This window comes from Talpa occidentalis, unplaced genomic scaffold, assembly GCF_014898055.3.
Source record: "Talpa occidentalis isolate TD23 unplaced genomic scaffold, MPIMG_talOcc4v2.1 talOcc4.3, whole genome shotgun sequence".
In the NCBI taxonomy this organism is placed as follows: Eukaryota; Metazoa; Chordata; class Mammalia; order Eulipotyphla; family Talpidae; genus Talpa; species Talpa occidentalis.
In genome coordinates, this window is record NW_023603184.1 from 145,617,306 (window position 1) to 145,643,049 (window position 25,744).

General features: G+C 44.2%; 1 protein-coding gene across 1 annotated transcript in view; it reads right to left on the reverse strand.

The window, feature by feature from the left end:
- DNER (delta/notch like EGF repeat containing) overlaps positions 1–25,744 on the reverse strand; it is a 249,442-nt gene that overhangs the window by 42,164 nt on the left and 181,534 nt on the right. Inside the window, exon 8 of the mRNA XM_054700131.1 lies at positions 12,086–12,310. Within this exon, the coding sequence (XP_054556106.1) occupies positions 12,086–12,310 (225 nt within the window). The remainder of the gene's footprint in view (positions 1–12,085; positions 12,311–25,744) is intronic.

A 25,744-nucleotide genomic window follows, 5' to 3' on the forward strand; every position in this document is an offset into this window, starting at 1 on the left:
ACTGGCAGCCAGTGTGGAATTGGAAAGGGAAAGCCAACGAGGTAATCATAAGGACACAGACGTGCCAAAGAGCTACGATGACTCACTCACGTGTGACGGGAGTCATCTACCCCTACTCACACGAGAAGTCTAAATTCGGGGCAGGAGGCACAATTTTTCCCCCACATCTGTGATCCAGCTTCTCTGACCTCTGAGAACATTTTCACTACAAGGAATAATGTCCGAACGTGGCCGAGGGAATGCGCAGAATGGAGAGCCAGATGGGGGTCGCCTGGGGCTGGATGTGGGGGACATGGGGAGAGGCTGGGGAAAGGGTACAGCTTCCACTTGTGAGCTTGGGGTATGGTGGTTATGCGGATTATAGCCAGTAACATGGGATTATGCGCTGCAAGTCGTGAAGAGTGTAAGTCTTCAATGTTCTCACTGCAGTGTAACCAGGGAGGCGTTAACTAGTGTCCTGGTGTATCCAGTCAGCACGCCGGACACCTTCACCCACACAACGGCGCTTGTCAAGGAGACCTCAGTAAAGTTAGAAAAAGAGCTTTCATTACAAAAATATTTTTTAAATGGCAGACCAGTCTGTAATCATTTTTCCAAACCCAAACAGGGAACCGTGAGCTGAGAAGCGGTGCCACTTGTCATGAACAGAGGTGGCCTCATGGACATACAGTTTGGTGCCAAAGTATTTTGTGTAATGGAAAAGAAAACCCTGTGATTTGGGGTTATTCCTGAAAATTCTGACACATGGAATCTGTGAGGCAGGCATACATGTCCTCCCCCAGCTAAACTGACTTCCTCTCTCCTATCCCTGGGCACAAAGGGACAGCCCCCTACCCTTCCCCTCACTGGTCCCTGCCAATCTCAAGTGCAGATGCTGCATCCTTAAGACATTGAATGCCATGGGAATTTCTCACAGTTGTGCAGAAACATTTTAGAAACACGCACTTCCCACTCGGCCGCCACACCTCAGGACGATGGCATTCAGTGTATGACCATGCCGTGCAGTATATGACGATTTCTGTGTCATGACTTCAACTAGAGAACATCCAGGAGAAAATCAGCTGCCAGAGAGGCATACCTCAAGGTGGCTGTATTACAAAGAAGAATTCAAAATGCAAACCAACTGGACTCAGAACTCAATTATTTGAGTAAATCCTGAACTTTGTTCCAATTTCCTCTACTGAACAAATATTAAGGATCCCTAAAAATATGCATTTATTCATTTAAGTTATCATGAAGCAGTGGAAAGGTGACTTAGGATACTAGTAGAATAGATACATTAATAATTTAAACTAGAAAATGAAACCTCCTTGAAGCAAGGCAGAGATAAGGCTCAAGCTGCACGGAACTGTGAAGACATCATGAAGGAGAAAAGAAGTCGTCTCCTGGACATTCCTTATCACCCGAGTGGGCAACTTCAGTGGGGCCTCAGCGCATTTTCTGAAGTGACAGAGGACGACTAAGGTGATTCTGTTTTTTACATCTCCTCCTGCAATCTGCACAAACATACATTCATATGTATACACATATATATGTGTGAGTATGTGTGTGTGTGTGTGTGTGTGTGTATGCAGTTTCTTCACATATTTCGGTTTAAGATTGTGATCGATTGTTAAAAAAAAACAAAAGGTCACAAATTCTTTGCAGCTCTTTCCATCAAGAAATGAAGTCCACACACTTGGCCAAGCAAGACATTAGCAAACATAACAGAAGAAAAACCTTTTAGAGCTGCTTGTGTGTTGGGCTGCTGCTCTTGCTGTTTCTGGAACCTGACTTCCTTGTGAAGAAGCTCAGACCATCTGCTAGGTGATGACAGACATGCAATCCAGTTGCCCCCAGCATGCCAACCTGACAATTGAGTGAGGTCATCCAGAACCAGACAAACCCCAGCTGACTCACTAGATGACCAGAAAAGCACAAGTGAGCACACCCCACAACACGTGGAGAAGAAGAAAGACACCCCAGCCAAGTCCCACCTAAGTCACCAACCACAGAATTATAAACAGCAGTTGGATTAGCCACAAAGTTTTGCAGTGGTTGTTATACAGTGGTAATTACCTGGTACAAACGTTTAATTAGCAAGGACAATTCCTAACTTTAATAAATAAAATCACAGCCCAGTTAATATACGGGCGGAAGATATGAACAGACAGTTCACCTGGAAGGATATCCAGAAGATCAGCAGATGCATGGAAGAACGTGCATCATGGCTTCCAGCAACAGAGATGCAGGTTAAAACCACAATGACTTTACATTCCTGCATATTAATGGCACATATTAAAATGACCTCTAACAACAAGTGCTGGAGAATGCAGACAGAGAGGAACCCCCTCACACTGTTGGTGGGAACAGAAATTGGCGCAACATTACAGAAAGTGATCTGGATTTATTGTAAAACTGAAGATGGAAATGCCGTGTGACCAGCAATCCCACTCTAGGGCATCTGTCCAAACAACATGAAGCCACCAACACAAAAAACTGCATGCTCTATAATGTTTTTATTTATTTATTTATTTTTAAAGATTTATTTATTTATACAAGAACCAGGGTATAGGCCAGATGTGGAGGGTACAGGATTCACCAGAGACAGAGTGGGGAGCAGAACAGGCAGACTGACGAAGTACACTGCTGAGGGGAGCAGCGGGCGCGATAGGAGAGGTCTGCTGTGCCATGTGGGACCCTCACCAGCCGGGATTGAACCAGTGCTGCAGAGGTTGCAGATAGCTTCACAGCACGGCGCTCAACCGCCTGCGCCACCAGGGGAGGCCCGCTTTATAATGTCTAATTTAGCACTGTTCACAGTAGCTGTGACATGGCAGCAGCCTAAATGGCCATGAATAGCCAGAAACAGAATCTTTGCAAAGACGACATCAAAATCGCTGAGCCTGTCCTGCCACCCACCCCATTTTTATTCCCGTATTTAATTAGTCTAAATACCCCTGCTCTCTCTCTGCTACTGAGAAGGACAGACTCGAGTTTGCCACCGTCCACATTTGTCGACAAATTAATATAGCTGCTTATAAATTCTATTCCTCTTAAATGTCTGAGACACAAGACCGGGAATTCAAGGACACTTCCATCATCAACACTGAGGACAAACCACAGCACTGAGCCGCGCTTGTGGGAAAGAGATACTGGAAGTGCTCTCTCGAGGCAGCACCCTGAAAGCCCCAAAGTCAACTATGAAGAGGAAAGAACATTTTGAGGATATGACCAGAGCCAGGTGGAAAAAAACTGTGGCAGAAAAGCCCACGGCGTACTATAGTCAACACGGGGCTTGAGAGAGGTCCAGGCAGTAAGAGATCAGATTGCACTGGAGACCCAGGATGTGAGACGCCCAGATACCCAAGATGAAGGGCGATGCCTCTGGCTGAGGCTGTGCCTGCATTTCTCAGCTGAGTAGTAGCAAGAGCAGTTTTGCTCATCGGGTGCTTCCAGATTCAAATGGAATCATAAGTTTGAGTCCCAGGTAGCCTTCAGCCCTGGCTGCAAAGCCCAAGAGCCTGCATGTGCACACGCAGCTGTTTCCTGGAGGTCAGGGAGATTTCTCTGCTCCAGACATAAGAAACTATCGGTCAAAATCCACAACCAATGTCAGTTTTCAGGTCTGGCTTTGAGGGGTCCACTTAAAGACCCCTCTCAGGAGCTGTGCTGAGATACAGGGAATCTAGAAGCTCCTTCTTGTTAGTGGCTCACACATACATGCACACCCAGACTCATAGCACAGGGGCCACACCTAGACTCCGGCACATGGTCCGTAGGTCAGCAGGCTTACTGTTAGGCAAATCTTGGTTCAATTGGGGCTCTCTCCCTTCCACTGACTGTTGTTTAGATGCTCGATGCCTCAGTTTCCTCTCTTTTAATAAAAAAACAAGCATACTGTACACTGGGGCTAAGTAGGGGAAATTATTTACCAAGTGTCAGGCACAGAGTCTCAGTGCGGGGAGATCTCATGCGTGGAAACTCTTCTGGGAAAAGCCAAGCTGGAGAACTGCTTGCCTGAGCCAGCGTCCTGATGTACCCCAATTTAATGTGTTCACTTGAGGTGGCTATTAAGACAACCACCACTAGAAAATCGAGTTAAAGTCTTCATTTTTCAGTCAGTTGCTTGCCACTAGTGAGTCAAGATCATCCTCAGACCCCACTCATGTTTGCTCTAAGGGAACAGAGGCTCCAGGTGCCAATAGCCTAGGTTCAAATCCCAGCTTCATCTGTAACTAGCTCTACAGATGGAGAGTGGGAAATAGCAATAAGTAGGCGGCCCACCTTGTAAGGACTGTGGGATCTCAAGGAACCCTTCCAGCCCAGCTCTGGGCATGTACAAGCTTGTCACCACAGAGCCAAGCAATCCCCGGATCCTGCTGGGAGCTGGACCCATAGCCATTATTCCAGAATACCCGCTATGGCCATGGAAATGGATTCCACCTCTCAAACAATTCTGCCTCGATTCTGTTCTGGGCCAACATTCAACACCTTTCTCAATAGTCTTCCCCAAGACATGGAATGTCTACCCCATCATTTTATAGGTTTTATAGATTTCAAAGTACGTGAATACATGCATTATTCCACCATGCTTCCGGGGTCTCCAGTGCAATCTGACCTTCCTTGTATTTATTCCCACTTTAAAGATGAGGAGGTGAGGCTAACAGAGGCCAATCTATTTTCTGAGGAAGTTGGGATTTAAAATGGGTCCCACTCAACCCTAAGCCCAGACCCCTCCCCAGCATTCCAAGTAAGAGAGGTCAGGCACGACGAATTTCAGTCCTAAATAAAAGATTCCCAGTCATTCTCAGAAGTCAAAAGATGTTAGCAATTGCATCATAATAATTCCCATCCACAGGACAAAATAAGACTCAAAGGCTTAGTTACAAAATAGTTTTAAATAAATCTCCATCAACCCATGAGCTTGATGAGAACTTCCTGAAATTATGTGCTGGTGATGCTTCAAAAAGAGCCGACCCCAGCAATGCACTGTTGGTCATGGAAGCAGTTATCAGCTTCTTCTCCAACATTCATTCCAGGTAAGATGATGTAAACCGACTTGTGCTGTCCTCACGGACTGTGCTAGCCCCAGCTGCCGGCAGGTAAATCAACACTAGTTCAACACTAGTTCAGCCAACAGTGACTGCTGGAGGATCTGAATTTCCAGGGGAAGCTGGGAGCCAGCAGTGCAAGCAGATGTGGAGCACAAATCCCATCTAATTAAAGGGCAGTTCATTAACACTTTCATACATATGGATCAGCCATTTAAAGCGAAGCTAAAAAGCAGCCATCTGAACAGGTTTTTTTAACATCAGGAAGCTCATAAAGATCTCATATGCTGCACCAGCAAGTGCCCTTTCCTCACTGCCAGTGTCCTTCATCCCGCACATTAACCCCCTGGCTCACCAGCCTGAAGAAGGCACATAGGAATCCCCCCCAATGGAGAGAAAGAATGGCAGTGGTGACGTAGGACAGGCCCCTTAGTGTGGGGCAGGCTGGGCAAGTCTGACCCAGCTCGTCAAGCCCTGGCCAGTGGCCTCTCTCTCCCTCCACTCCCTTTACTTCCCAGCACTGTCCTCTTGCAAAGACCCACAATTCAAGATGCCTCCTCTAGCTCTTCCTGGCTGCCTCTCCCACCTCAATGCAAGAATTCTCCAACACTCTCTCCAATTCTTTCCCTTTCAATACTTTCACTGCCATCCTCTGGCAGCCATGCACTGGAAGCCCATGCCTGACCACCGGTGTCAGCTCATGAACCAAGTCTAGCTCAGGTAACAATCAGGTTAGTGGTTCACCCCCTTGGAGGGCCTGCTGGACCCAAATATTTCAAGGGCTGCATTTGCATACTTTTCCTATTTCTCTAAGTCTCCCAAGTCAAAGCCCTAGAGACCCCTTTCACTCCATCCTCACCTTGTTCCCTTCAGTCAAGTAATGACCACACTCCAATGGTTCCATACCTCAAGTAGATTTGTGACACTCACCCCACCCAGCACAGTTCAAGTCCTCACCCCTATGTGCCTGAGCTTCGTGGCCGCTCTCCTGCCCTATTATCTCTTCTTGACCATAATATCTAATTGTATCAGAATAAACTTTTCAAAGGTCACCCAAACGTTCTAGGAGTCACCTGCTTCTAGGAGAAAAACTTTTTAAGACACAGATCAGTTCACATTTGGCAGCACCGCAAAATGTTTCCACGTCTTCATTTTTCAAACTCCTTAGTAATCTGCCCCAATGAGCACTTTTGGCCTTAACACCCTTTACTGCATCTGGTACATCTGGTACATCTTATCCTGCAGTCAACTGGGTCTACTGTTTGCTGAACTTCCTCCCTCTCCACCAGACCCTCACCCAGACCTTCATCCCAGAGTCCCCAGTCGCCATTGCTCTATGCAGACATTCTTTCAATATCCAACTGAGAATGCTGGAAATTCTGATTTCACTATTGTGAATTCAATCAATTGGAACCCTCAATATCTGAGCATTTCAATCAAAGCCGGAGTAATTCTATGCTTGGATATTTCAACAAAGCTTATCTATAGGGAGCACAGGCTAAAGCTATTATTGGTGAAGAAGCAGCTGGCTCTAAATTTATTTTTGAGAGCATGGATTGTTTTGTATTTTGTCAGTTGTTGTGATGACCTTGTTCAAGTCTGGACTTGGACAAAATTACAAAATGGCCTTGTTTGTCTCACTTCATCATGGCCTATGTGTCCATGGATGATGTCATTGTTCTGTGAGTTGCTCATGCCTTAAGTCCCACAGGAGAGACTGTGGCCCAGCTGTGAGCACCAGGCCAGCTGCTCACAACTCAAGGCCAACCTGTGAGTGTTCAAGAGGCTCCACTCTTCTCCCTCTCAGTTCTTAGTGTCATCATGATGTCAATGAAGAGACTTAGTTTTTTCTTAGGTAGAGTGAAGGTTAGCAAGAGTTCCTATCACTCAGCTAGGTGGACATGATTCTATTTGGAATCCTAATAGTGAGGGTAGATAGACTGTAGAATATAACTTAAAAGGGCCACAATATCAGGATTAGGATTAGGATGTGGAGACAAAGACAATTCTATGCAAGTGACAACTCTCCAAAAATAATGTGATGTGCAGATCAGAAACACCCAAGGGCAGGTGAAACACAAGAGCGTCTTCATCCTATTGAATCTGATAAAGTTCTCTGGTTAACATACAATGAAAGTCACCTAGTATACTTATCTGAGAATCTAAATATCATTAGACACTCCTTTGGGAAGTGAATGTCTTCATATCTTTCTAGGGGGACTTTTTTTCTTTACCACTGTTTACCTGCTATTAAATTCTTGACCCTTAAGTCTTATCTTAGATTCTGTTTCCAGCAGACACTATCAGAGTTCTGATATTGCCAAATCTGAATTTAACAGCAGGAAGCAATGTCAACTGTGTCGTGCAGGTCATGAAGAACGGAAATGCAGCCCACATGTAAGACATATGTAAAAAGTAGGAAAAAAAACAACAGTATCCAAAATTCCTAGAAATATAATTGCCTTCAAAAGATATTTCATTTGGAAAAAGGCTAAATATCCTTTCTTTTATAGCCTGGCTGACCTGAGATGCCCTAAGACAGAGAGGAATCGGCAGAGACACATCCTCAACTTGTCCCAGGCCTAAGCTGTGACAACAGATGAGGACTCATGAAAGATCATTAATGAAAATAAAAACTGATAAATGTATTTCTATACAAAAGTTCAGTAATGTCTTATTCTTTGAATTCCTTGAACAGCCTCTGAAGGCACATTGTGCAGTGACAGTGCTAATTCCATCCAACCAGCCAGGCTAGATGGTGGTGTACTGGCAGGAGCCAACGCCAGTGAACCCAGGGAAATCACATCCCTTCATCCCGGGAACTCCTTCCTGATTTGGTCTGTGTCCACATGGCATTCCAGATGCCACCACTGCATAGAGACTACCTGCAGGGTCAATGCAGCCCCCCCTCCCCATCCCCTGGGAGTCCCACACTCTGTGGCACCACTTCCCACAGGAGAGACAGCCTCAGTCCTCACTGCCAACAGTCTTCTGGAGAGCTCAGTTGGCAGGGTCTTTTGAGTATATGTGGCCTGTCACTTAGCCCTGTCACTGAAGGATAACATTTCTGTGATTACTCAGTACTGACGTTTTATTATTTAATATTAAACCCCCCTCAGAAATCCCTAGCCTGATAAGCTAAAAATGAGGTCTGAAAATAAAGCAGCTGGCAAATCTGATTTGCAGGAACCCAAATGGCATTTTGTCAGAGGGGAACTAATTACCAACCTGACGGGATTTCAATCACCCCCATCTATGAGGTGGGGTCTGCTCCTCTCTGTGGAGATGATCGCACATGTGCTCTTCAGCAAGAGACCCCATCTCACCAAGTCTCCCGAGTCTACTATTATGCAAACTAGTGGTAAAGCAATTACATGCTCCAGAAGATTAAGACTAGAAATTCTGCCTTCAGAGAATTGTCATTTTCACCTCTTAAAATGTAAATTCTTGCCAGATGTTCAGATGCCTTTTTTTTTTCACACAATGTCACCTAATGATCTGCAGCCCCTCTGCACGTGATTTCATCCAGATTCCAGGAAAGAGAGCTGACAGAACCCCAAGGCTCCCCTCCGGAGGTCGTCCCAAGACGTGGAGGCCCAGCAGAGCAAATACACATTTCTTCAAGCTTTTCAGGCTACATGGCGGCTGGGCAATGACTGTTACCAAGCAAAAGACTCCAAATGGACAGGGATGAAGTTTGAACAGAGAACAGAGGAGGAAGAGTGTAAGTTCAACAGGAGACCTTTTACCCCTACCCCTCACCCCTGCAGGGCTGGAGGAGAAATGGTGGTGTGTTCATGGATGGAGAGAGGCGTAGCTCTTACACAGCTGGCCAACAGCGGCGCTGCATGCCACATGATGGCCATCGCTAAGAATGTGGTCAGCAGAAGGTGGCCACTTGCTCCAGGCCTCCTCCACGACCCTCATGCCAGCCAAATAGAGGGCATCTAAGACCTTACTCGTGAAAATAAAAACCAAGGCCTAGAGACATTCTGTAAGCCCCCTATGAGGATCAGTCAGGAGGGATGAGCTGAGGGCCTCCCTGGTGGCACAAGGGGTTAAGCGTCAGCACTATGAAGCTGTCCGCAGTCTCTGCAGCACGAGTTCAATCCCCAGCCAGGGAGCCGACCCACATGGTGCAGCAGACCTCTTCTGGGTCACCCGCTGCTCCCCTCAGCAGCGTATTTCAGTCAATCTGACTGTTCTGCTCCCCATTCTGTCTCTGGTGATCCCCTCACCCCCCACACCTCTGGCCTGTACTCCAGTTCTTACATGCATAAATAAATATTTAAAAAAAAAAAAAAAAAGAAGGGAAGAATTGATAAAAAAAAAAAAAAAAAGGCACTTTTTCCACCCTCTTTCACTGTCCCTGTAGGAAAACACCAGGGTGTCTGTTGCCCACTTAGGTTCACGAAGCCTCCTCACAGTGTTGAACAACTCCATCGGGTGTTAATAAAAAATGCACATTTCATCTTAAAGTTAACTAAAATAACCGCATTCCACTTATTACTTAAAAAATAAACCAACTAGGGCCTCCCTGGTGGTGCAGGTGGTTGAGTGCAGTGCTGTGAAGCTGTCTGCAGCCTCTGCAGCGTTGGTTCAATCCCCGCCGGCTGCGGAGCAACCCACATGGCGCAGCAGAGCTCTCCTGTCTCACCTGCTGCTCCCCTCAGCAGTGGATTTCAGTCAGTCTGCCTGTTCTGTTCCCTACTCTGTCTCTGGTGAGTCCCCTCACCCCCCACATCTCTGGCCTGTACCTCAGCTCTTGTATGCATAAATAAATAAATCTTTAAAAAAAAATAAACCAACTAACTATAAAACAAAATACAATATGATGAAGGGGGTAGGGGCAGGAGGAGGAGACCAAGCATGGAATTGCTGGTTCTTCTCTGTGGGGCTTCACTAAAGGCAGGAACTCTTGGGAGACAGGCATGGAGGGTCCTGATGGGTCTAACTCTGGTGGCTACGCGGGGAAGGATCTCCATTCTCACACCCAGAGCAGGGCCTTGCCAGGAGTCACCACGTGAGGAAGGCCTCTGCCCACGACAACCGCAGGTTGTCCTGTTTGCAAACACCAGTGGTTTTGACACTCTGGGGTCCCGGGTCAGCAAGGGCACCAGCCAGCACTGCCTCCTTCTGCAGCCGGTAGCCCCAAAACACGCACGCTGCAAAGCACATGGAAGCAAATTGACCCCCAGGACGGAATACTGCATCCATAGCCACTAAGGTTCTGGTGAGAGAGTAAACCCAGAGAGTCCTCATGTCACACGCAGGGCGGAAGGCATCTTCACATCCAAGTTTATGAGGACCCCAAATGTTACTGTGATGGCTAAATTATATGTCACCTGGCCTCAGCCACATGAGTATGAATCCGGTGCCACAAATACCAGGAACATGTCAGGTTAACAAGCAAATCAGTAGACTTTGAGTAAGCAACGGCCTTCCATAATGTGGGTGGGCCTAAGGCTGAAGGTCTGAAAAGCAAGGACAGGCTTCTCAAAGAAGACATTCAAGCTGGAGCACAGAAACCCGGAGTGAGTTTCCAGCTGCATTACAGATATTGAACTTGCCTTTCCCATTAGTGCATAAGGCATTTCCTTAGTCAGTTTAGGTAGACAGATGCGGACAGGTAGGCAGACAGACACAGAGACATACCGTTTCTCTGAAAAATCCTAACTAATACTGTTGCCAAGTAGAGAAACAACCTCATCGCTTTGCATTTCAGAGCAGAGAACAAAGGGGCACTTGGCAAAAGATGAACCCAATGATGTCTCAGAAAGGCAGAGAATTAAAAGTCTCTATGAAAAAGGCTTTCAACACCCTTCAAATACTTATTTGCACTTTCCACTACATCCTTTAATTGATTCATGAGTGTGAGACTGCTCCTTTGAAAGGTGTGGGCCAGGCACTGAGGCACCTGAGGGGAAATTTGGGTTCAGTGTGGTCACAGCACAGAACTGTATCTGCTAAGAGGCATTTCATACCTGCATTTAAAGGTGACTCGTCAACAACACCTGCTTTGTGGGAGGGCACTGAAAGCACCAGAGAAGCACCAGCTCAGAGCTAGACAGAGTCACGTTCACGGACAACTGTCTGGGACCCTTGTGGTTATACCGAAGTCACCCCCACAGCAGAGCCATGCAAGGATAATTAGCCTAACATTGGAAAGACCAGAAAGTGACATTGTAGGAGACTGTTGGAGCGCAGAACAGAAAGCTGAGCAGAGTCCAAAGAAGACACTTGCTGGTGAGACAGGGCACAGGGAGCAGCCGTCCAGGTGCTGCAGGAGCAGAGCCAGGAGTCAGCGCCCTGGGGTGCTGGCAGCCAGGGGGCCAGTGGGACATGTGTGGGAATCACAGTGCTGGGCAGTGTGCTAAAGAGCCAGCGTGCACAAGGATGGAGACGTGGGCAGAACAGAAAGAGGAGAAAGAGTTGCTGAGTGTCTTCTTTTCAGACCACACCAGATGGTTTCGCCGACACAAATCTTGACTAGTGACTATGCTGACTTCTGAGCATCAAAATGTACATCAAAAAAAAAAAAAACCCACCAAAAGCCAGTGACACAAATGCAGAAGACATCTGAAACATGAATGCTGAGACCTCTGAACATTTACACAGTCACAGGGCCTGTAACACATACTGCGCAAGAGGAAGAATTTTAATAGACAGCACCACTCTGGACGGGCTGCCATCTACTTCTCATACACTTTGAAACAGACAAACACATCCCATCCACCCCCAACACAGTATTCAAGATCTGCCATACAGCAAAAGCGTGGGGTAATGTAGGGCAATCGTTAGCAACGATTATGCCAGGAAAAGATTAAGCCTGGCTATGATTTTCTTCATTTTGCTTACTTGTGTGTTTCCATTTTTCTGCAACTGCTCACAGAAAGAGGCCGGGGCATTCAGAAAATGCAGCCAAGAGAAAGTGCATGAGCAGCGTCCACGTCTGTGTTCAGCTACACAGCCGGCCAGGTCTGGCCCAGAGGCAAAAGAAAAGGGGAGCCCTGGAGGCCGCAGGAGGGTTTGGGTTCATGGACGGTACCCACCTGGGTCGCAGAGGCACTTGTAGCTGGTGCCCACGCTGCGGCAGGTGCCGTGGGCGCAGGGGCTGAGCGCACAGAAGTCCACGAGCTGGGCACAGGTGGGGCCGGTGAAGCCCGCGCTGCAGCTGCAGCTGAAGCGCACGCCGTCGGGGTAGCACGTGCCGTTGTTCTGGCAGGGCGCCGAGGCGCATGGGTCCACCTTCTCCTCGCAGGTCGGCCCCAGGTACCCTGTGAAGAAATGCAGAGGGCGCAGGGGCAGGAAGAATGAAACAGGTGTCCAAGGAACAGCTCACCCACCAAGCCCCCAGTTCTTCACCGGGGGGCAAACCACTGTCAGCGGGCTAGCCCATTCATTCCTCTTTCCAGACAGACCCAGCCTAAGGAGGCGGGTCAGGCCGGTTCTCTTAGCTTTGCTAAGTGGGGCTTACAAACTGAAGCTGTGGGATTGCATTGTTGGGATGGGAAGCGGACATGAGGGGGTCTGCTGAGGTTGGTGGAAATGTAGCCTATGGGATTATGGCGATGTCTGCCCAGCTCTACATGTACTGTGAAGCACTGAATTGCAAACTTAAATGAAATTTCTGATTGGTAACTGACCTCAATCAAAACTTTTAAAGTGGTTAATTTTGAAATGTGTTTATTCTACAAGTGGCTTTATTTTGGAGTGTGGGTGTCTCAGTATCTCAGCTTTAAAAATTAAACATAAATGGGTATAATGTGCGTGTTGACCGGTCTGGGTGTCCATGTAGGTATTTAACAATGCTTTGGCAAAATCTATTTTAATCAACCATTAAATCAAGATTATTCAAATTTTAGAAACAAAAGTTAACTGATTTTACTCATCTATAGTTTTTATTCCTATGTTCTGTCTCATTTATGTTTATGTTTACCCACCTTCACACCAAAGAACTCCTAGCAATATTGGGAGTTTTTGTTGTTATTGCTAAGGATACAGTGAATGTATGAAACAAACAAAAATAGCTCCCAGACTTAATTACCTGAAGCATCACTCACCAATTGGCATAATCAACCTGGCATTCTTCTGTGCAGAAATAGAAAATTCAAAATGAAAGTCTAATGCTGTTATTCCACACTTTAAAGTTCCTGGTCATTTAAAATTTTAGAAATCAGACTAAACATGAACCATACAATCAGTTTTAATAACACTTGAATTCTCCAAAGAGTCCCTTCACACTCTAGAGCAGAATATAACTCTATCCTTCGTGAGATTTTTCCATTTTACTCTGATTGAAAGAAGATAATTAGACACTTATCACCATATGACAAACTGCAACCCAGGCAGATCCGGAGCTCTCTAATCTCCTGCTGCCTCACTCTGAAAACAAGGCAGAAGTTATTTTCTTCATAAAGTTACTGCAAGCTCCAAAAAGATAGACATCAACATGCCAAGAACATGATGATGAATGAATGAATGAATGAATGAAGGTAACAATAATAGAGACAGTGGTCATCCCCTGGGAGCCAATATGAACCACATGGTTTTAAGCCTTCATATGCACTATTTTACTTAACCTAACCCCACAGGGAATGGGAAAGAGCTAAGAGCAAGCAGCTCTACTTTGCATCATGAGAATGGCAACACGGAATTGTAAAATAATGTAAAATAACCTCATCAAGTTTGCATAGCTGGAAGACAGCAGAGCTAGGCTGCAAATTTCAAGCTCTTTTCTCCTGTGTTGCACTTCAGAGAAGAGAAGTGAAAGATGGATCAATTGAGACATCAGGATGTATAACATAACTAGAACTTGTGTTTCTATTCTGTTTGTAGCTTGGTGAAAAAAGAAATAAGCTTGATTGTCAATCAAGCCAAATAAAGGAAAAACAAATTTCAGAAAGGCAATCACTCTAAACTCACATTGATTTACTCAATTACAAATAATGCATAATCCATATAGAATATTCCCAGCAGAGAGGGGGACAGGCCAGGAGATGTGAAGGGTCATGATGCTGGGTGGACCCATATTTCAATAAGGTCAAGAGAAGCATGTATATTAACATCAGTGAGGGCACTGGTCAGAGGCGGGATCAAGTATGGTCCTATATGTCACACCAAAGAGTTTGCATTTCATCCTGAGGCCACTGGACAGCACATAAGGGCTTATTATTTTTTTTTTTTACATTCATAAATGCAAGCCAAGCCATGTGAAGTGTGAATTAGTAGATGTTAAGGCTGGAAGCAGAACCAGGTGTTAATTCAGTAATTGAGGTGAGAGGTTATCAGGACCAATTTGTAGCAATATGGGTAAAGAATGTGAGACAGATTGGACAATGATTTTACAACTAGCTCTGTCAGTTCAGGGAGCAAATGGATAGTAGAATAATAAACAAGAGGGAGAGTCTAGGATTACCATGAGAACAAGAGCCAGAAACTCAAATGCCAGCAAGAGTAGGCAGATAATGAGGAAGTGAGCTAGTTGTAAGACAATAGGGGGTGTTGGGGACTATGGCAAATTGGGAAATGCACACCCCTTCCAAACTAGGTGGGTGTCGTTCACCTGTAGCCAACTATTATCATTTGGAATGCGAGGCCAGTTACCAGATCGTATGAATTTTCAAAAATTATTTGAAATCCAGATACTGTTTGAGCCCTCCCTATTTTAAAATGTTAATAAATCATTTCTCTAGTAAGTAAAATAGGTCTTTGGTTCCTGTATATGTGGCTTTAAGTCAGTGACTGAATGTTAAGGCACAGACTTTGGCGCCAGAGGGAATTAAGTTTTAATACCATCTCTGCCCCTAAACAGTGGGACCTTGGGCAAGTTAATCCCCCTGATCTGTTTCTTCATTCATGGAATGAGGTAGTAATGCATACAATATAAAGTTTTTATTAAGCTCAAGTTCGAAAATCTATCTGAAACATTTGGCACCAGGACTGGGAAATAGGAAATATCCAGTCAGAAGCAGCTGTAAGTTTAATGTGATTCCCAGGTTTTCCAGATCAGGATACAAGGTGGTGAGGTGATGGAAAATACAAAGAGATTTCTAGGGGTGGATTGTGAGTTCAGCTTTGCCCAGGTTGTGTTAAGGTACTTTTGTGGTTATCCAGCACTCAGGTGACTATACATAGATCCAGTGCCCAGGACAGGGATCTGAATTAGAGCACATGGAGTAGCAGTCACATGCATATGGGTGGGAATTGAATTCACACATTCAGATGCTAACCCTTGAGGCAAGTGAATGCTGAGACTCTGGACAACTGTAATAGTGAGAAGCACCGGAAGAAGAGGAGACAGCGCCTGTCTCACTGATAGCCCCTCCTCTGTGCTCTGTGCCTCTCGCTCTCTCTCACTCTTTCTCACCCTGTGGGGCACCTGAGTGACTGAGCTCTCTCTTCCTTGGCATCAGGGGACATAGCCTATTTGTCCTTCTATCCCTATTGTCTATCACACAGCCTGGAAACTGGTAAACCTTGGGTGGGAGATGGACAGACAGGAGGAAGAACAGAGGGACAGAGAGACAGAAAGATTAATATGTTTTAAGACAGTCACGAGGGACTCCACTGTTTCAGTGTCACCAAAAACAATGGAGAAAGGAATGTCATGAACAGAGTTTCAAACCCGTCACTGATCCCTGCTGAGAAGCCACGTCAGCAAGATCAGGCTACCCTGCCAGAAGACGAGGGCCCACCCAGAACAAACCAAGCCAGCCCGGGGAGGCAGGGCTGGAACCGCTGGCCACCAGTAAATCTGCCAGTGACCAGTGGCATCCAGTCACACTGCCAATCTGCAAGGAACATGAGTTAAATAAATGGCTATTGCTTTAACCACTAAATTTGGGGTGGGTTGTTAAGCGGCACAAGCTACCTGATACAAAGTGATAGCAGATATAGAATTGTATCTAGATGACGATGTAAGAGCAAGGGGACTTTGCTTTATGGGAAAGACCTGAAAGCATAATTGATTCTATACTAGAAGCACATTTAACTAAGTGGAGATTAATCAATACTTGTGGACTTGATGATCAAAACGGTTCATAGCTATCAAATCAGTATCAATAAGTACATTGATTGTAAATGGACCAACAATGCATTTAAAAGGCAGAATTTAAAAAAACAAACAAGATCTAACTACATGTTCTTTAAAAGAAACCCACTTAAAAATAAAAAAATAAAATAAATGGGAAGGAAAAAAAATAAAGGATGTGAAAAGACACACCAGGAAGGGCATAAGCATGAGAAAACTGGTGTGGCTACAACACATCAGAAAAGGGAGACTTCAGGAATAGAAGGATTTCAGTGATAAAGAGGGATGTCTAATATGGAAAAAGTAGGCAATCTATCAGAAGATATGACAATCCTAATGTACAGGCACCTAGAAAGAGAACTTCAAAACACATGAAAGCAAGCACACAGCCAGAGAGAGAGAGACAACCAACCAGGCACTGTCAGAAAGACTTCTTCCTTAGGACCACGTATTGACAAAATGAGCTAGTGTGTGCAATATTTAAAAACCACTGTGATATGGATGTTGGTAGTGGGAATTAGGCTGAGAGAAATAAGCCAAACAGGAAGACAAACACCACATGACTTCACTCATATGCAAAATACAGAGAAAACAAACAGAAGACCTAAATAAAACAAAAACTAACTTTTGAACTCTAAGACCAGCTCACAGTTACCAGATGATAAGGGAGATGGTGGTGAGCAGGCTGGGGAAAAGGAAACACAGACATGGTTGAAAGACAGATCTGGGTTTCCAGCAGTGAACTTGGTCTAGTATATTCACAGGCATACGTTGATTCTCAACAACGAACATTTGAAATTTATATAATGTTATAAGGCAGTATTATTTCAATTAAAAATAATTAAGGATTTAAAAAACACTATGGGCCATAAATATTTACATAAAACTGCACTCAAAGACTCAGAAAACGAATTCTTTTCACATGCATATGAAACAAGTCAATTGTTTCAGTAGGTAGGGGAAAATATTTGACAAAAACCAACACTCATTTATTATTTTAAAAAGAAAAACTATCAGCAAACTGAAATAGAAGGTCCTTACTCCATCTGGTAGGACAAAAAAAAAAAACCTTGCATGCAGGTAACATCACATCTAAAGGTGAAGTCATGAATAATTTCCCTAATATAGAGAACAAAGCAAGGATGTCCATCCTCAGCATTTATATATTCAATAATTTACTAAAGATTCAAATACACAATAAGGCAAGTAAAAGAAATAAAGCATGAAACATGGAAAGTAAAAAGTAAGACTTATTATCTATTGATCCATTGTTTTATACAATTTACAGTAAAAAGTGGAAAATAAAGCAAACTGTCAGGATGCCAAAAAAAATTGTATTTCTATATCCTAGCAATAAGCACCTAGAATTTAAAATGTTTAAGTAGCATTTATAATATTATTTAAAAGTATAAACTCTTTAGGAATAAATTTAACAAAAGCTGTTATAAGTCCTCTCCAAAACATTGAAAACTACAAAACATTGCTTAAAGAAATTAAAATTGCCCAAATCAACGAAGAGACAAACTATGTTCATGAATTGGAAGGCTCAATATTACTAAGACAGAAACTGCCCAAGTGTATTTTCTACAATACCAATCAAAAGATCAGTTGGGTTCTGTTGCACAAATTTACAAGGCAATACTATAATTTACATCAATATGAAGAGAACCTAAGATACCCAAAACAGCATTTGAGAAAAAAAAAAAAAAGAACAAAATTTGAAGGATTTACACTAGCTGACTTCAAACCTGAGGATAAAGCTACAGTAATAAAATCACAATTGTTTGGATACCTAATATTTGCAAGGAAATTAAATTCTGATTGATAAACTTAACACAATGAAGTAACTAACTCTATGTCTCAGCTTCATCACTTGTTAACAGTGGAAATCAGACCAGCTGCCCACATCAAGTAGTTGTGGCTGTATTAGTAGAAAGAAGAGAAAGATGAGAAATAGTGTTTAATCCTAACAACAAATAGTAGGCTCTCATTCTATACTGACCTATTATACACCTAAGTGAGTGGAAATTATCTTTTATTTACCACAATCATGGCCTCATCTAAGGTCTACTATGAACTCCTTTTTCAGAAGGAAGCTTAGCAAGTCTTCACAGTAGGGAACTAGTGCAGGGGCTCGCCCCTACTTGCTGGCCTCTGACTCCACACCTGTACTCCCGTGTCCTGTGCTAGGCTGCCTTCCCTGGCAGTATGTGCCAGGGCACTGGGGAGACCGAAGGAGCTGTGCTCACATAAGAAACTATGGTGTGGGCAGGCAGAGAGAAATTGTGGGCCTGACACCTACTCAGTATTGTAAAATTACCACAATAAAAATATATAAAAATAAATTTTAAAAAATGAAAAAAACAAATTCTGGCCAGATTAGATCCATCAGTACTTGCTTTCAGTTAAGACAGCTTTAGAAAATGGACATTTTTTAACAATTACAAATGTTGAACTCTGTGCATTTGAAACATTCTGGTTCTGCCTCATGTCTTAGTTCTCAGTATTTTCAATATCAGCTCGAAGATATTTTTAAAAAACAATTATGAAACTTGAATGCTAAGGAGTATACATCCCAGGTATACTACTGGCTCCTCGGAAAAATCAGAAGTCATCTGGGCCTCCCCAGTGGTGCAGCAGTTGCACGTTGCAGTGTGAAGCTGTCCACAGCCTCTGCAGCGCCAGTTCAATTCCCCATTGGCCAGGGAGAACCCCACATGGCGCGCAGACCTCTCCTGCCTCGCCAAACTTCTCTCCTCAGCAGCGTCTTCGGTCCATCTGCCTGCCCTGCTCCCCGCTCTGGCTCTGGTGAAATCTCACCCTCCCGCGCTTCTGACCTGTACCCCAGTTCTTGTATAAAATAAATAAGAAATAAATCTTTTTTTAAAAAAATCAGGTCATCTTTAAAATAATCCAAATATCAAATTTATTTTTTTGACTTCTGATTTTTTTTTATTTGTTTATATATTTTACAGTGTTGTTCATTTTTGTGCAATATTTGATTTCTCCCCTCAGGTTCTGTCCCCATAAAATTACCACCACCAAGACACCCATGAACCATCATCATAGACTCTTGTGCTCTTCCCTCCCATTTCGCAAATATCAAATTTAGGATCAAGGTGCTAACTAATGAAGGCAAGGCCAGCTGACCCACCATGCAGGCCAGCAGTGGCCATTCACGGCTCTTGCTACAATGCATGTTACAGGGCCATTAATGCGTAATGTTAGGAACTTGGAATCAAAACTGGCTTACAAACATGATACTGACTACAGAACGCGTACATGTTGTGTAAAGGCAGATTCAACCATTAGACAACAGCCCAGCTATCGAGATATATATTCAATATGCTTATTATATATTAAATATATAATCAATATCTAGATAAATAAATAAGCAACTGTGTAAGTGATCCTAAACATGGTTTTAGTGTTGCGTGAGAGTGGTATCCCTGTGTAAAAACACAGACATCTGTGACCCAAAGCTAAGGCAAAGATGGGTCTAAAGAACTGCTGAGCTGAGTGGGCAGGGCAGCTCTCTGCGTGGGGGTAGAAAGACATCTTACACCACAGGGAAGGCCACGGATCACCTGTAGGTGGGACTCAGCCACAGCCATCTTCATTTTTCCAAGCAACATTCTAAAAATGAACCAAGATTCTCACTCATTCCATTTTTGCCTCCACCTAAGCCTCCCTCCCCTCTTTCAACAGACACACATTAGTGTCTTCCACTCCATCTCTGACACCAGGATCCCGGCCTTCCCTTTCCTGCACCATGCTACACCTCTCTCTCAGTAGTTGTTTTAGATCACCTTCGGGAAAGTTCTCTTTAAAGGTTCAATTGGTCAATCAGTTAGTGGCGGTCTCTTAGGTAGAGATTTTTGGAAACTCTTCTTGCAGAATGTGCAAAGCCAATTAGTTATGGTGGCAAAGGCAAGAGGACTGAAAATGAAATTGAACACTTTCGGGTCCTTTCACATTTGTGGCCACAATCAAACTGCAGTCATTGAAGCTCTCTCTTGGGGGGTGCACAGGCAGGCTGTCTTGTGGAATATGGTAAGATAAGTAATGAAAACAACAGCAATGCTTCTGAATGACTAAAAGATTAACAAGTTAACTATGCTAGAGGAGTAATATGTAGTCCTAATCGTAAGCTAATGAGCAAGTGTATTTGGATTTATAATAAGCCTGTCTGAAAGGTCAAAAATGGAAAACTATTTGATAATGCCAAGCAAAAGGTACAGAGAGAATGATGAAGATAGTGATAATTCTCATAAACATCAGGAAATTTTAGAAAGAAAACTCAATAGCTCCAGAGAAAAACTCAGATACATGGAAGCAACATCAGGAGCCAAGAGATTTCAAACAACTCATTACAAAAGTTTACAAAAAGATGAAAGATGAAAGTGAAAAATAAATAAAACAGAATGATGAAGGAAATCTAAGAAATGAGAGACCAATGTAAAAAAAAAAAAACTATACTAGTGACTGTTTTTTCAAACTTTGCACTTAATATCTACATACTTATGCCTGTTGAATATTTAATAGGTAGCTAAGAAAGAAATCAATATCCTTGAGAAATGCACAGTATGGAGATCAGTTGTTTAAGACCAAAAAGAAAACATTTCTGGAAGATTTTAAAGTGTGATACAGGCAATGAAGTCACACTATCTACAAAGCTACTTGGATCTCAGAAGCTTCTACAATATTAATATGGGAAACTGGGAATAAATCAAATCTGGCATCTTTGCTGCCAGTGTAAAGACTGTTTGCACAGAAGAAATGGTGAAGACAGGCATTTAAAAGTTAAACCCACATTGTGCAAAAATGAAAAATGATATAAGAATTATATAAAATAAAATATTTAAAAAAATAAATAAAAGTTAAACCCATGATTTCAGTGTCTTGCAAAGGATTCAAGTGAGAAACTGAGGTCTTGCCTCATTGCTCCCTCGCCCTTAGCCCCACATATAGCCAATGAGTGACTATTAAGACTCTACCTGCAAAGTACTCGCTGACCCTGAACGTGTCATCTTCACAGTCCCCATCCTAGAGCAGACACAGGTACTTCTCCTGCCAATTACAAGTTTCCTCTGATGAGATTCCCTGTTCCATCTTACCCCCTGCAGGCAATTTTCCAAACAAATATGATCCTAGTTTTCTTAAAATGTAAATGTTACCACGGTGTCCAGTTGCACTTACAATAAAATTCCTCCCCCTTCTATGAGAAACCTGTCTGGCTGACTTGCACTCAGTGGCCCCTCTTGTGCTAGGCCCTTCTTGTGCTCCTCAGTTCCCAGAAATACCATCCATGCCCCAGCCAGAGACCAGCATGCCCATCCCCTGCCTGAAGCTTCTGCTCCAATCTGCATGCATCACTGGCTGCTTCGTAGGTTTGGTTCTGGTTTCAGTGTTAGACAGGCTTCCTGGTCATCCCATCTAGGGATTCTTATTCTGTAGCTCAGAACACTGCTGATGACTTTCAGAGCTCTTTCCTTAATGAGTAACGACATCACTGCTGTCCATCATCCACCCCAAAAGGACCACAGGCTTCCTGGAGGAAGAGCCAGTGGGTTCCTCCCATCCTTGGGCCTCAGCAAGCCGGCACAGTGCCTGGGCTCTGGGGTCACTCAGCAGATGTTTGTGGAATGAAAGAACTGACGGATGAGTGGATGAGCAGCAGAGAATGTGTTCCCACAGATTTGTTGCCATTAGGGTGATTAGTAAAAGGAGCCTGATGTGCATTACAGTGCTTTAGGCCTGGGAAGTTGCAGTGCCAGAGATGAAGAGGATGAATACGAGCCACTAGCTGTTTTGATTGCACCACACACATCAAGACCAAAGCAGAAAACGGGGTTCATCTAAGTCCCTTGATGAGAGGTCACGGGAAGGAGGAGGTCAGACTTTGACTCCCAAAGAGCTTATTCTTTTACAGAAGAGCCCAGAAGAACACACCCTGGATGAAAGAAAACAAGTTGAGGCCATCCTTCCTTCCAGCCAACATGCACGGGAGGCCCCCAGGGCATGTGGGTTGGAGACCCTGTCCAGGCTGTCAACACGGCTCGTGTTTGTGGCACAGGGTCTAAGAGCTGCAGGCGGCGCAGTGTTGCAGCCAGCAGGCAGTGGACGGGGTGGCAGGAAAATGTCATGGGGGAGTCGGGTGCTGTGCCAGGCCAAGATCCAGCTGGGTACATGAGGAAGAGAAAAGACACTAGAATCAAAGAAGGGGTTTTGGCTGATGTTTATGGGAAAATATGGGACCACATTTGTTCTAGTTCTAAGAGAGCTGATAGCTATGCAAGATAAAGAGGGCAAGAGGGAATGTCTAGGAAGGGCTATTATTCAACCATCAGGCAGAAAAGACCCAAGACAATCACATTTAAACTGTGACTTTTAATTTCTAAGAAAACCCATTTGAGGGTGAAAACCACCGTCAGGACTTTCTTGTTAGCAGAAGAGAAGGAAATTTACATCTAAGACAGGAAAATGAAAAATAACTAGGAAATAGAGGAAGGTTAAATCAACTTTTCCCCAGTTTAGATGAACTAGAAAAAGATAAAAGGGATAAAACTTAATGCAGAGGAGTTATAGGAGTAAAAATGATTGGTCATGAACAGTGGAGATTGACAGGTTTGGCTAGAAAGTTCTGCATTTTCCTCTGGGCAGGCCTATGCCTAATCTGTTCTGATTGAGACCCACCACATGCCAGGCACTGCTTCAAGAATATGTGGGTGGGTGGGAGGATAGATGGATGGATGGATGGATGGATGGATGGATGGATGGATGGATGGATGGATGGATGGAAGGATGGATGGACAGATGGTCGGATGGATAGATCGATATCCTTATTATGATAGGCACACAAATAGAAAGTTAAGCAATTAAAAAGGTACCATCAGCTAGCACTATGTGCCACTGAAGCAGGTAAGGGACAGGGAATGGTGCAGGCTGTCTTAACAGTGAGCCCTGAATGACAAGAGGGAATAAACCATCTTCAAGACGCAGAGAAAGCTTCCAGCAAAGGGAACAGCATTGTGCTCTGAGTGAGTGGCGGCCCCTGGAGGATAATTACCAAGGTCAGGTAAGCCTGAGGCCAGCAGTTGGAAGAAGAGGAAAAGCAAGGGCTTGGGGGGCTGGTGGGGGGGGGGGTGCAGTTTGCAAGTGATGTATTGGTCCTGGACTCTTCTTTGGATGGGAAATCAGTTGAGATGTAAGAAGCATGGGATGAAAACCCAGGATCTACATTTCAGAGGGGTCGCTTCTGTTGTGTGCAGGATGGACTGCAGCAGGGGACAAGAGAGCATGAGAAAGCACCATCAGAGATGGGAGTTGGGGGACAGGAACTGGCCAGGCCACTAGAGGCGCGAATCGTGGGCAACACACAACTATTCTTTCTACATGAACAACAGAAATTTGCCTGTAAGATAAGTCAGATGATGGCCTTTCACACTTAAGCTAGATCTTGATATTTCAACTCACTATGGAAAAAAATTCACTAGGGGAAAAAATGGGAGTGGGAGACACAGGTAGTGAATAACTACCATATAGTCCTCAACACCTACTGAGCATTACCCAACAATTGTTTAGAAAAGTAATGATGCCGGAGACATTTGAAACACATTGTACAGTGAGATCCAATAGTTCCTAAAAGTGCCTTGCAAAAGAGACTCAAAGATCTTTGCCTAAAATTTAAAATGAGCTCTCCTGGAGATGGAATGTCATGTCTTTTTTTTTTTTTTCCCCCTCTGAGCTCCTCTGAACACAGATTTAATAACCAGGAGGAAATGATAAAACATAAAGTGCCCCATAAAGCCCTGCACTGTGTTGGAAAAGAGGGTCATGTTCAAACGCAGGGGTACTAGAGGGAAGTGGACAGTGGGGAGCAGACGGCGCTGGAAAACCTGGGTCGCAGCGCTCTGGAAGATTACTCAGTGCAGACTGCTCGGAAATTGAAAACGACAATGGAAGTTGAAAGTGTCATTTGTGTAAAAATGACAAATTCTTCATATAAATTACATCCAACTGTAACTGGGGCAATTCAAAAGAAGGGGGGGTGGTGATAGCTCAAAAATAGGCTCTATTAATAAGGAGAAGCATGAAGTATCTGCCTTCAGGTGCTGTTGTCAGCAGGATATGAGGTCCCAGGAGATAAGAACCAGGGAAGCAGGATTGAACGAAGGTTTATTTAACTAACCGAGAAATGATACAGCAACCAGCACTCTCTTGCTTCTACCACTTTCTGCTTGTTCAACTTTCTCTTTGGCCTGAGTCTCTGTGAGGCTTGGAGGAGTCAGATACGAAAGCTGATGAGTTAAGAATAAGACCCAGGACCACATCGCATGATATTTTGGTGCAAGTTTGACAAAAATTTCACTCCAAACTTCTGATTCTTGTGTTCTAAGAGGGGTATGTGTGAGGAAACAAATCCTGCTGCAGAAAAAAATAAAAATTATATTTACTTCTAGTATTTCTATTATGAGGGATCTTTGTGATTGCTCTTAAGAAAAACTGTATGGACATTCTGCTTCTGATATGGAGAAGTAAGCTTTTAGCAAACAGAGTCCCACAAATAACAACTGTAATCTCCACACACATATCCCCCAAAATCTACCTTAAGTCTGTGGAAAGTGAGCAAAGGCAAGAGGGTTTTGGAGGGGAGTCAAACATGGAAGCAGCAGTCAGCACGGGGTGAATTTCAGGTTTGGGGCACCCCACCTTGCAGGCAGCCACAGGGGAGAGGATACACTGGCATAGAACCTGCTCTTTCCATATAATGGAAACTTGAAAAGGAGCCCCAGACAGGCCCAACTTGAGAAGTGAGGGAGAGGCTTGAAAAAAAGAAAATCAGAGAAGGGAATCCCCAAATGGGCATGTGAACTCTGCCCAAATCTGTGGACAGCCCAGAACCACGCTGAATGGGGTACAGAAGCAACTGGATGAGATGAGATCTAAAACCCCTCCCTGCTGGGATTACTTTGGCATCAAGTCTAACCAATGCATGTCACCTGGTTACCCTGGTGAACCCACCTTAGCTATAGTTTCCTCCCATTTGAAATCATGATATTGCTCATCCATTCAACAAGCAACTCACAAGCACTTAAATGGAATTTAAAAAAAAAAAAAAAGGCTTATCATTGCTGCCCTCCACAAACTTAGAGTCCCAGCAGATTGCACCCAGCCAACTGTCACTCATTGCAGACGTTGACCAGAGGAGCTTGTGCAGTGGGGGTCATGGGCTCCAGAATCAGACAGCTGGGCTGATAGCATAGCCCTCCCCAGATCTTGCAGCCTCAGGATCTACCCTGGATGGCTGTCATGGGGATTCAACAGTAACATTCATGCAAATCACTTACTTCTTGCTAGGCGCTGTCCTAAGCACTGTCTGCTCACTTCATCCTTATAACAACCTCTTTAAGTTGGTATTAATACCATCCTAAACCTCCACAGGTGCAGTAACTGAGGCATGGAGAATTCATGATTACTTATTCAAGGTCACCAGGTAATAAGTGACTCAACACAGACCCAAATCCAATGTTGACCTGAGCCCCAGATGCTACCTACGAAGTTCTACTGAACAATAACCTCAAGCCCAATCGCAGCTGAACCCAGAGTGGACACTCTATGGGGGGCTAGGGGTCTCGTTGTTATTGTCACTGCTGATGCTGCTGGGGTTCCCCTGAGT